General features: G+C 35.7%; 2 protein-coding genes and 1 long non-coding RNA gene across 3 annotated transcripts in view; 1 reads left to right on the top strand and 2 right to left on the bottom strand.

The window, feature by feature from the left end:
* The window catches only part of LOC136822244 (uncharacterized), a 33,647-nt gene extending 30,274 nt beyond the window's left edge, over positions 1-3,373 (bottom strand). Inside the window, exons 1-2 of the long non-coding RNA XR_010848874.1 lie at positions 3,309-3,373; positions 3,004-3,063 (exon numbers count right to left, since the gene is read on the bottom strand). This is a non-coding gene — a long non-coding RNA (uncharacterized lncRNA). The remainder of the gene's footprint in view (positions 1-3,003; positions 3,064-3,308) is intronic.
* On the top strand, positions 195-4,201 carry LOC136822242 (glutamine synthetase-like). The gene is made up of 5 exons (XM_067078487.1): positions 195-1,093; positions 1,574-1,747; positions 2,145-2,262; positions 2,660-2,725; positions 3,330-4,201. The coding sequence occupies exons 1-5, from the start codon at positions 392-394 to the stop codon at positions 3,743-3,745; spliced, it is 1,476 nt and encodes a 491-aa protein (XP_066934588.1). The 5' UTR covers positions 195-391; the 3' UTR covers positions 3,746-4,201.
* Positions 4,202-4,603: 402 nt separating this feature from the next.
* LOC136822243 (arrestin domain-containing protein 3-like) lies at positions 4,604-9,743 on the bottom strand. Its single transcript, XM_067078488.1, has 6 exons — positions 9,436-9,743; positions 8,442-8,696; positions 7,660-7,887; positions 6,977-7,207; positions 6,459-6,640; positions 4,604-5,842 (listed from the first exon to the last, which is right to left on the bottom strand). The coding sequence occupies exons 1-6, from the start codon at positions 9,695-9,697 to the stop codon at positions 5,747-5,749; spliced, it is 1,254 nt and encodes a 417-aa protein (XP_066934589.1). The 5' UTR covers positions 9,698-9,743; the 3' UTR covers positions 4,604-5,746.
* Between the last annotated feature and the right edge of the window lie 1,626 nt (positions 9,744-11,369).

Raw genomic sequence — 11,369 nt, 5'->3', positions numbered from 1 at the left:
TTCAATGCACGCATCGGCAGTAAATCAAAAATACGCATGAATTATGTACACCTTTGATAATGCATAAATTATGCAACATATAACTGTGAAGAAATTGAATTGTAATGAATACAGAATATAATTTTGATTTGATTCAAACATATGACAGGTTGAATAGAAAGGAGGGGGCATGGGAGAAGCGTACCCCTCAAAATCACAAAAATCTTTGATCAAAAGGTTCTCCTCAACAAGTTTAGATTTTAATTTAACATCCCGTCGCTCCGGTATCAAGTTAGGATTTCATAAATTGCAATACGGAATAAATTATCATTATTTTTTGGGGACTTTGAGGCAAATTACATCACTTATATAATTTTATTGAGCAAAAGGAAAAATTATTTCGGATAAAGATATGGGAGTTAATGAAGTGGCAGATCGCAACAGTCCGCCAGCATTGAACATGGAGACTTTACTGCAAAACAAATCAGACATCAAATTGAACGGAAGCACAGGCAAATATACCGAAGATGTGCAAGAAGAAGAAGATTATGACTTTTACCGATTCATTGTGTCTGATTTCCATGGCATTGCTCGAAGCAAGTTGGTTACCAAATCTGCGTATAAATATATGAAGAAACGGGGCCCTGGTATCGCCTGGAAAACCGTTTTGTTGTCCTTTGATAACTACTTCAATTGCGAAGCGAAAAGGTTGGATGGAGAAAGATGCACTGACGCTAGGCTAACTCCAGCTGAAGATTTGAGCGTGCCGCGGTCACTTCCTTGGGCAGGAGAAGGGTATAAGATTGCAGGTGTTTTATGTGAGACATGGTGGGGCATTGATGGGTTGCGACAACAAGCATGCCCACGATACATGGCGCGCCGATTATGTGATCAGCTAGAATCGGAATTTGGTCTTCGCATTTTCCACGGTACCGAAATGGAGTTTACCTTGTTCAAAGAAAAAGGTGTGCCAGAGTTCGATGATGGTGGTTTGTACATTCCACAGGAGTTGGATACTGTGTGCAAAGAACTTCTCCCGTTATCCAAACACTGTGAAGCTGCTGGTATCCCTATTGAAACATTGCAAACTGAATTCGGTCCTGGACAGTTGGAGGTAGGCTTTAGTTTCTCCTTTTCACTTTCTTCTCTTTGGTAAAAAAACCCTATTAGATGTCTCACTGTTTGAAGCTTGAGATTTCTGTGACCAGGGTTGATTAACTAGATACGTTTATTTATCAAGTAGCACTAGATAATTTTCCAGTCACAATAACAAACGCGTTGACCCTCAAGTCAAGTCACGCTAAGGATCTTCCAGTGCAAATTAAATTTCAAAAACTAACTGATAACATAGTAATAGATCTTATCGGAGTTTTTTATTTTTCTAAAAAAGCGATGCATTGTGGGATTGTTTTGGGGGTACAATATAAATTTCTTAGGAATTCCTCGATGGAATTCTATTGTAATACCCCCGGGTGAGTTGAGATACCCCAATGAGATGAGATTCTTCATACAGAAAAAGGGATAGGTTGATTCAACCGTGAATGTTATATGGTGATCAAGACTTTACAAATAAATATCCCTTATTCTTCTTTAGGTTGTTTTGAAACCAGCGTACGGAATTGAGGGAGCAGACAACAGTTTCTTATTCAAATGTGCAGCTAAAGAAATCCTTGCAAAACCTGGTTTCCATGGACGCGCAACATTTATGTCTAAACCAATCATCGACAAAGTTGGAAGCTCCAACCATTTCAATCACTCTCTTTGGAAGGTAGTTTTAGTACTTTTTAGTTGAAGAATCTCATATGTTTCTAACATTTTATGTTTTGTGAGGTGAATGGAATATGAAGGGGCAGGGTTCGAACCCAGGAAAAGCGTGGTAAGAATTATATGGTCGCCAAGTAACACTGTCTCACTGCCCTGGTGGAAATTTTTTCCTCAGTGGGGATAAAAATTCCTATTGAAATTCCAATGGGGATATAAATTTCATTGTTCCAAGGTTGAAAAATACAGTGAGGATGGTTTTGTTGGAGTGCAAACGGGACGAAAGAGGGACGAAAATTTTGTTATGGGCCATATTATTTTTCTTGAAGGTGGAGTGAAACTGTGCATTATTATCAAAACGTAGTAATAAAAACAACAAACTATTCTTAAACCTTCTACTCTAGGTAAAGGACAACGGTGAACTAGAAGACTCAATGTGGGATGGAACACAGGAGAGTAAACTAACCAAGACTGCTCAACACTGGCTGGCTGGAATTCTCAAACACACACCAGCACTCGCAGGTAACCTGTCGTCATAGCACACCAAAGTTGAAAGTCACACTTTGTGTATTATCAAGGAAAAAATTCAAAATTCTTAAGACCGTGAAAAATGGTTGATTTAAGATAATAATCATGGCATTCTTAAATATAGAAACATTTTTTCGAAATGGTGCTTATGGTGACGTGAGTGTATAAATGAGTGAAATTTAACTTTTCGTACAATCTTTGCTATCTCGGACAATCTTCGGCAAGATATGTCATTTTTTGTACACATATCTTATGGAAAACATCAAAATGATCAACTGATGATGAAGGGACAAAAAAAATATCATATGACTATGAAAAACTCATGACTTACCAAAATACATTTTGAGGCTAAAAACACCTAAATTTAAACCACATTTTCTTTCTTTTTCAGCCATTTTTAACCCCACTGTCAACGATTGGAGAAGATTACATATCACGGCTAGTACTCGTGATATCAGTAAGTCTTGTAACAAATACATATAATGCCCTCGGAAAATAAAACCCAAAATTTCTAAGGCGTTCAAAAGGTTTTCTCGAGTAAGTCTTCGAACGTATTTGAGTCGACCCGAAGGCTCCTCATTTGATAGCTGTCTACCCTAAAATAGAAGAGGTACCACTCTTATTATCTTCACAACGTCTTTTCTCTCGGATACCCATTTTCTAGTAAAACAAAAAATTCAGATGTCTCCTTAGCCGGGAGATTACATCATAATAAAATCACTGAAAAGCTCTTACCTCAAAAGTTCAGCAGCTTTGATTTTACATCGAATACCCTTCGAAATTCTGTCTTTCAACCTTTAAAAACGGGATAGAAAATTTTAGAATTGAAAAGAAACTCAATACTCCCGACACGGTTACTTTTGAATAATAACGTAATTTTGTTAAAATAATATCACGTTGTCAACAGAACAAAGCATTGAGCTTTAAGCCCTGAAGGAATCTGTTGGAACCTCTTTCTGTCTGGGCTTTAAACTCAGTTGAATAAAGATCCCGAACCACTCCAGCCTTCTAAACAGTTATAAATATATAAACACACTCACCGTGAATAAATTCATTTTTAGCCACTCCACATTACATCACGTGGGGTATCGAAAACCGATTAACATTGATCCGCGTTATCGCCCGAGGCGCCGGTAAAGCTACATATCTGGAGAACCGGTTACCCGGGGCAACCATGAATCCGTATCTTGCACTGGCCGGTATGGTTGCTGCCGGTATTGATGGTATCCGGAACAAAATCGAATTACCGGCTCCTGGAAATACGGAAAATGAATTCGGAGTTTTGCCAGGTACTCTTGAAGAGGCTTTGGATGCGCTGAAGAGTAGTAATGTCATGCGCGAGCATCTTGGTGATGAATTTGTCAACTGGTTTGTGTGTGCCAAGGAGAAAGAAATCGAAGTCTTGAATGAATACACAGAGAAGAATGGGGGCGATTCTTTCCAAACTGAAGTTGACTTCTATTCCAAATGGATCTAAATTGTGTTTTTTATGTTGTTTTTCAATATCTTTATCTGGAAAAAAAGAAAGAAAGAAAAGACTGTATTTTAACAGCCAGTCACAATATGACAAAGAAGCAATAAAAATCATAATGAACTATCAAATCTTGGAAATGAAAATGTAGAATAGAAATGTTTTAAATTTATATGATAAAGCAAAGATATGTTAAAACACCACACTGTATTTTATAGATGCAAAAGGGGAGCTAGTGATAATAGAGACACTACTTTTTTGAAGGAACGGTCTTTTTAAAATGCGTTAAGTTAAGATTTTTGCAGAATTCCATGCATTTTCTTGATATAAAATCTGTTAAACATCGAAAACTTTGATTTCAAAAGAACTAAATTGGTGTTGGAATCTATTTTCGCCGATAACCTTATGTATATAGAATTAATTGTAATTTTTTAATTAAAGAAAAAAAGTTTAAAAGGAGAAGTCATGACTTCTGTGGTCCATGTGCAGTTCGGCAAATTGCATAGATCCGCAACGTTGCGGTTTTTCGCAGCGTTTCACCAGGGTTGCGCTGCTATTTTACGCAACACTTCCAATTGAAGCTTGTGATTTTAAAAATTATGAGCGCCTACCAATTTTCTTCTAAACACATGCAAAATCAGGCAAAAACTTGCTTTCTTGAACAAAGTAGCGCTTTTTTGAACGAAGTAGCCTTACTGTCAAGAATGATTGTGAATAATCGCTAGGTAGGAAATTAAAATGCTAGGGTGAAAAGTTTCCTTTTGAGTTGTTCTTCAAAATGAACATTATTTTGGGACCCCGGTCCAGGCCCTGCGATGCCGGTTTTGGTCCATAGGCTAGGGCTAAGTAGAAGGTTTGAAAATCTTCAATATTCTTAATATAAATATTTCTTTATAAATTAAAATGAAAAACAAGCGATGTACCAGATCTCATTCTTTAATATATAAAGCTCGCGTTTAAAAATCTCAATATTTACAAAATCACACAAAATCATACAAAAAACGGTCCCAAAAACCAACAGCCTGAGAAAAATATATTAGATTTCTATAATACAAGTTTGTTGTGCATAAAAATTACACTATAGTAAAATTGTTAAGACGTAGTAATGATTGAAAAAGCAATCATTGGGAAGCTTGGAAAATCTTAATAATAATTTCATAGACCAATGAAAGATGTAGCAAAAAGCACAGATGATCGTTACAGATTTTTGTTTATTTGACCAGAAAGTTACCAATAGCTACGATACCATACGAAATAATTTAAGGATATGTTGTGTATGAATAGTTGTAAACAGTATCATTAAAAATGTAATATATAAATGTGCATGTGATTAAAAGGGTTAGTTATAAACATTACAATTACATACAAAATAAGCCACGAATAAATCATTTCATTTCATTTATATATATAAAAAATTTCCCCCAAAAAATGAGTCGGTCAATAAACAAGGTAAGGTATGAAGAAAAAGAAAATACAAATCTTCCTAAAAAAATACTGTATGTAAAGGCTCGGGGGCACGAGAAGTTTTTTCCGCGTTGGTACAATGCAACATGCTCCATCCCACCAACCTGAAACGCTTTCTCGTGTCTTCACCCCATTTTTCTTTCTACCAATAAAAGTGAAATCTCACTTTTGTCCCTGGGACAGTGGAGCAAAATTAATTCGAATCAATTTTGCTCCATTGTCCCAGGGACAAAATCAGCGTGTCTTTTGGGTATTTCCCTCACTTTTTGTCCCATGAAACAAAAACAAAAAACCATGGGGAACGCACTTTTTTTCTTGTGTTGGCGGGATAAAGCATTGCACCAACGCGAAAATAACTTCTCGTGTCCCCAAGCCTTAATGGGTTAATCGTTATACATCGAAAGATTGAACTCTCTATTTGAGGTGACTTTGATGACACACCCTTATGAAGCAACCAATCAAGATTCAGGAACTATTCCATCCAGTGAACCAATCCATGCAGAAGACAGTTGGTACCTGTCACCACAATTAGTAAAACCATCTTTATTCAATGGGTGGCATTTCGGAGCTATTTGTTTTGACTGAGGTGGCAGAACCACCACCTGAAGGTTGGCTGGGCGGATGTGGATTGTCCATACCCTAAAGTAGAAAATATCCAAGTAATACACCTTTTCGATCGTAGTCGCACGGTCAGACGCGTGCCACTTGATTATTTAATTATCCACCTAAACTCAATCCAATCATTTTTTGACACCTTTTTCTATTGCCTATAGGTGCGAAAAAAAGACTGGGACGGTTTTCGGGTGGTAAAACGGACATGCCCGCCGCGGCAATTGGCGGCTACGGTCGAAAAGGTGTATAATCTATGCGTAAATTTTGTCCCGATTAAAATAGCATTACTATGCTACACTGAATACATCTAAACATTAAAAAATGCAGGGCGTAAGCTGATAAAGTCCAGAGGACCCATAAAAAACCAATGGTATGTATCCAAAAAGTGGTTCGAAAATCTGAGGGGTCAAGAGTATCCTAAATCTTCAGGAGTACGGTAACTCTTATATATCGAAATGAAGAAAGTATTACATTCAACTCTCTCTAATTCGAATCTCCATTAATCGAATCTTTCTGTAATTCGAACTAAAATATCGATCCCTTCAGCTGAAAAGTGGTTTAAAATAACTTCTTAATTAGAATCTTTCTCTATTTCGAAAGAAATCTTTGATCGAATTAGAGAGAGTCAACTGTATATTTTTACCTCGACAGGGAAAGCGAAAGTGTAAACTGGGATGTACAAATCATCAGCAAATTCTTTATCATCTTTTTTGTTCATCTTCTTAGGTTTGTCTCCTTTAACTTGTGAAAATTGGAAAGGCCACATGTCTGGATGATTCAAGTAATCCATGTCTGAATAGCCGATACCTTCTGGCGCTTTAGGTTCTGTAAGATATGAAAAAACGATAAGAGATAATTAACTCGTCGCTACCGTCATATGCTAATATCCCGAATGACTTCTTCTTAAGTCAAAAAGATAAGACTTTGTGCCTGTGGTGATATCCCTAGCGAGGTAGAGACTAAATCTATGTTTTCAGTGCTATACATTAGACGGAGGATCGAAACAAACAACCTTTAGTTGCTAGATGTTATATCTTTAAAAATATTCTATGATTTCGTATTCAAAGACAAATAGATATTATGTTTGCAGTCATTAAGATAGGGTAAAAAATGTGTGCGCTGTAAATTCGTAAAGTTTTGCCTCTACTAAGAGAAACTCACTAAATCTGGTCTGTCGTTCTAATGGTGCATCTTGGTAGGTAGGTTTGAAAGGTACAGAACACATAGTGATGGGAAGTTTAAACTCCATATCTATCGCCATCGGGATGTCCAGATGCACGCGAACGTAATACTTGACGTCAATGAATTTGCTGTTTGTTGTGAGAGGGAGAGCAGGGATATCCATTAGTTTGTCTTTCCATTCTAGTTCGTCTCCTCCTTTGATCTTTTTGCCTAAAAAAATGGTGAATATTAGTATAAGAGAGGTCTTTTTGGTACACGTATCATTTAGTATCATCCTTTGATTACTTTTATACTTTAGAGAATTAACAAACCTCAGCGACGCGGAGACTGGTAAAGAAAATGCAAGTAAAATTCTTTTCGACGACGGTATCGAAACACAAGTGTAGGAGTTCTCTTGTGAAAAATGAAAGATATCCTTGCATTTTTTTAAGCTTCTGAACCATTCTTCAGTCTTTTCTCTTTTATTTTGAGAGAATCACACCCTCGCATTTTTAAGCGATAAAGTAACAAAAAGCCAACCGCGCTGCTAAGGGTTGGTAAGTGTATTGAGAGCTAAAAACATAATCTTTGGCTAAGGTACCAAATTCTTTTTCGCTAAAAGACAATAGTACAAATATTCAAGGTCAAAAATTAATGTTTTAATCACAAAATTTGAAACTTACTTTCAACTTCCGCGACCTTGTTCGTGAGAGTCCTATAACTATCTCCAAAATCTTCATTGTGCGCTTTGAACTCAAGAACTTGTATTAATTCCACCTCCAATTCTTCCATATCTCGGTCAGATTTGTTGTCACATTTAGCTGTCACCATAATTCGATCTCCAGGACAAAATGCTGACCGGTTGATGTGTGCTTTCAATGAGATGGGTTCGGACGCACAGCAAAGACAGCCTGCAAAGTGAAATGTGTCCATTCAATTAAGATAAAAAACAGATGAAGATTCTGGAAATAGAAGGTTTAAAGTTAAAGAATAGAAGAATAGATGGAGCCTAGTAGTCGTAGTATCTGTAGATTCCTCTCTCCCTCTGATAATATGCGTATTTAAAAGGATAATATCTAACCAAAAGCATGACCTTAACTTTTACGTTAAGGGCTACTTAGACTACACAATATATTGGTGAGCAATATTTGACAATAACGGTTTGTGGACCGTAATGTACGGAGTAGACAATAGGCGCTCTATTATAAAAAGGCATTTTCTTTCTGTAAACAACCCCCCTATATTGTTGGAATATTGCAAATCGAGCTGACAATTATATTGCGGACACCTGTTCAATATATTCCCGGCATTCAGCAATTGTCTGACAATATATTGTGTAGTGTATGTAGGCCTTTTGGCGGGTAACTTAAATAGAATAAAGATGATGAAAGAAATAAATTGTCTCAATATGTTCAACATTTTACATGAAGATGAAGATGAAGATCAATGAGGAGTTCAAACTTACCCAAAACCTTTTCATCTTCTTCTCCAGGTGCAAAATTATACTTTTGATCATTTGCATCATGAAGTTGATTGACGACAAACATTTTCTTCAACTTCAGATCTTTCTTCCATGGTTTCTTGATAATGACTTTTACACTGTATTGTATGAATCCGTTCTCATGTTGAATGGATGAATGAATATCTTTGGGTAATTGGAATTCAAAATCGAACTCATGCTCACCAGCATCTTGGTCTCGCTTCTCATTATCATCTTCCCCTGTTTAAAAAGAACAGTCAAATCATCATAAAAAAGATGTGGAAGAAACTCAGAGAAACTTTGGACGTTTTTAAAATGGGCCATTCCATTTATATCAATACAGGGGGTGGACAAACTTACGAACTTTTTCAGAGGGTAATCCGAAAAAATTTTCCAGTCGAGGTATTTTGTCATTTTTTCCAAGGGGGTAAAAAGTTATTCTAAAATTTCCAGGGGGTAGAAGACTGATTTTATTTTGTCCATGCTTACTTTAAGGTATGAAAAAAATCTTTCCAAAGGTATTTTTGCAAATTCTGCCACTTTCCAGGGGTATTCACAAATTTCCAATAAATATTTTTTTGACTTGAAAAGGTTCGTATACCCCCTTGTATGGTTTTTTAATGGAACAGCCCAATAATCAACTTAATTCAAATGAAGTCTTACTTGAATTACATACAACTCAATTTCACGGAGGAACACAAAACAAACAGAAATAACTGGAATTCAATGGGAACTATCCTTTATTTCCTATAAAATCTTCAGGATTTCAGTGGAGTTTAAACCTAAAACTACCTGGAATTCAAGGGGGTTAATGGAAAAATAAAACATACATTAACCCTTTTTCAGGAATGGCGTTATTACCAAAACTTTTGTTCACAACTTATACTTTTCAACTAGAGGGTGCCTAAATACTAGTTGTAACCTAAATTCTTAGGTCATCCAAACCCTATGTAAAGGTCATCAACTGAAATAATCATACCAAATATTTTCTTCTTTTTCTCGAAATATTTATGTTTGCTTTTGTGTTCTCTTTCTTTTGGTTCTTGAGTTTCACTATCAATGTAAGGTACTATCCATTCTGTTTTGGTCTTTCCTTTACAAACAACCATGATTCTTTCCATTGGCATACTTCTGTTCATGTGTAGGATAAATTTCCCGCGCAATTTTTCACCAGGGTAAAACACAAGACGATCATTTTCGAACTGAATATCACACTTGTCAATTTTTTTTGATTTGAACATTTTTTTAATATTTTGATTCAACTATTTTCAGTGATAAAACCAAAATGAATGATTATACATATGATAAACTAGCCGTCCCGACGTCGTCCGAGACAACTCTCTACCATGATATTTAAACTCGCTTCCCTGGCTGTTATTTTTGAAAAATTAAATGTATTTTTCACTTTTATGAGAAATAGGTAAACAGTTTCTTGTATTTTCTATAAGGAGAACGAACAGAAATATTTTCTTTTATTTTGAATGGAACATTTTCAAACATTTTTCTGTATTTCCCAAGGAAAATAATGTAGAGAACATTTCTAACATATTTGAGGGAAATTAAGAATCGATTACTTATCGATCTTTTATCGATCTCACAAATGTAACGGTATAATAAAGTCTATTTATAAAGGCAAATCACGCTTTTACTCGAAATTTTTATGTGCTTGTTACATGACATTTATTCCTGACTGTTTTGAGTTTATTGACACTAATGAAGTTATCAGTGTAATCACTGTATCACTGTAAGTTGTAAAGCAAGTAACACGAGAATAAAATCATGTGAACTTTTTCGAGTAATCACATGTTTTGACTGCAGTGATATAATTTTGCATCTTCTTGTAAGTCAATTCCAGAATTGCAATTAAGAGCGGCTTGAAACTCTTTGGCCATTTAAAAGCCAGAAAGATGCCGTTCGCATCGCCCACCTCCATATGATCAACTCAACTCAACTAAACCCCATGGTTTCCTTTTAGCAACCTTTTGGTTTATTAGATTGTAATTGATATTTAGATATGAAATTATTTTTGTTTAGAATATGAACTGGAAAAGCGCACATCCATCGTTGATGGGAACACTAAATTATCAGCCCAACATACTTGAAGTACCCATACGACATGTGACAAAAAACACTTGAAAAACTCAAACACTCCTTTAGCTCTAGCTAAATAAGCAAAATATACTGATGCAACATGCTGTTGATGGAACAACCCTTGGAACCATTAAGAATTAGTAAATGCAGGCATCAGACAGGTAGTCTTGCACTTGTTTCAGGGAAATATCGACTAATGTATCATGAAATAGCTGTTTATTGAGATTTTATATACTTTATTGCAAATGAAATGTTCAGAGGAAAAGTAAAGCAGCTGGGAATAGAATGTTGATAAAAGAGTTTTAGGAACAAGCAACTTGATTACCAAGCAAAGAAGCTCCAGTGTCCAGATTTTCAATTAATAGAAATTCAACCAGTGTCTTTCACCCAATAGGAAAAAAGTGCAACAATATTAATTACGTGCATGTGTGAATGGAGAGCCCCAATTATGAGAAACTCGAGACAACATTTTGCTATGTGGGGGGGGTACTTTGCCTTAGGGGTACCTTTTCTGGGTTTCTAAAGTCCTACTACGGGTTGGAAAAATCAGAAAATTAAATTTCAGTCGTTCAAAAAAAAGAAAATTTAAAATTTTTGGCCCTAAAAAGTTTAAATTTGGTCAGATTTAGTCCCAACAAGGATCTTTTGCTTGAACGGTTATTGAGTCTTCGAACGACTGTTAAGAAAGTATTCAATCACTTTCACTCGCAGGTTTTTTTTAAATTTTGATACTCAAAATTTGCTTGTTAATTAATATATGTAGTCATTTGATTACTTCAATTATATCGATTACTTCCATAATCGAATTTATTGATTATACCG

The sequence above is a fragment of the Clytia hemisphaerica genome, unplaced genomic scaffold (assembly GCF_902728285.1).
Source record: "Clytia hemisphaerica strain Z4C2 unplaced genomic scaffold, Clytia hemisphaerica genome assembly, whole genome shotgun sequence".
Lineage (NCBI taxonomy): Eukaryota > Metazoa > Cnidaria > Hydrozoa > Leptothecata > Clytiidae > Clytia > Clytia hemisphaerica.
The sequence above is the reverse complement of the archived record's forward strand: the minus strand, read 5'-3'. Positions and strand labels throughout refer to the sequence as shown.

Excerpts from the sequence above, each read along its gene's own strand:
- LOC136822242 (XM_067078487.1), top strand. The coding sequence starts at position 392 with ATGGGAGTTAATGAAGTGGCAGATCGCAACAGTCCGCCAGCATTGAAC. Across the intron at positions 1,094-1,573 it reads TCGGTCCTGGACAGTTGGAG|GTTGTTTTGAAACCAGCGTA; the intron begins GTAGGCTTTAGT and ends ATTCTTCTTTAG. Across the intron at positions 2,263-2,659 it reads ACACACACCAGCACTCGCAG|CCATTTTTAACCCCACTGTC; the intron begins GTAACCTGTCGT and ends TTTCTTTTTCAG.
- LOC136822243 (XM_067078488.1), bottom strand. The coding sequence starts at position 9,697 with ATGTTCAAATCAAAAAAAATTGACAAGTGTGATATTCAGTTCGAAAAT. Across the intron at positions 7,888-8,441 it reads AGAAGATGAAAAGGTTTTGG|GCTGTCTTTGCTGTGCGTCC; the intron begins GTAAGTTTGAAC and ends TTCACTTTGCAG. Across the intron at positions 7,208-7,659 it reads CAAGGTCGCGGAAGTTGAAA|GCAAAAAGATCAAAGGAGGA; the intron begins GTAAGTTTCAAA and ends CCATTTTTTTAG.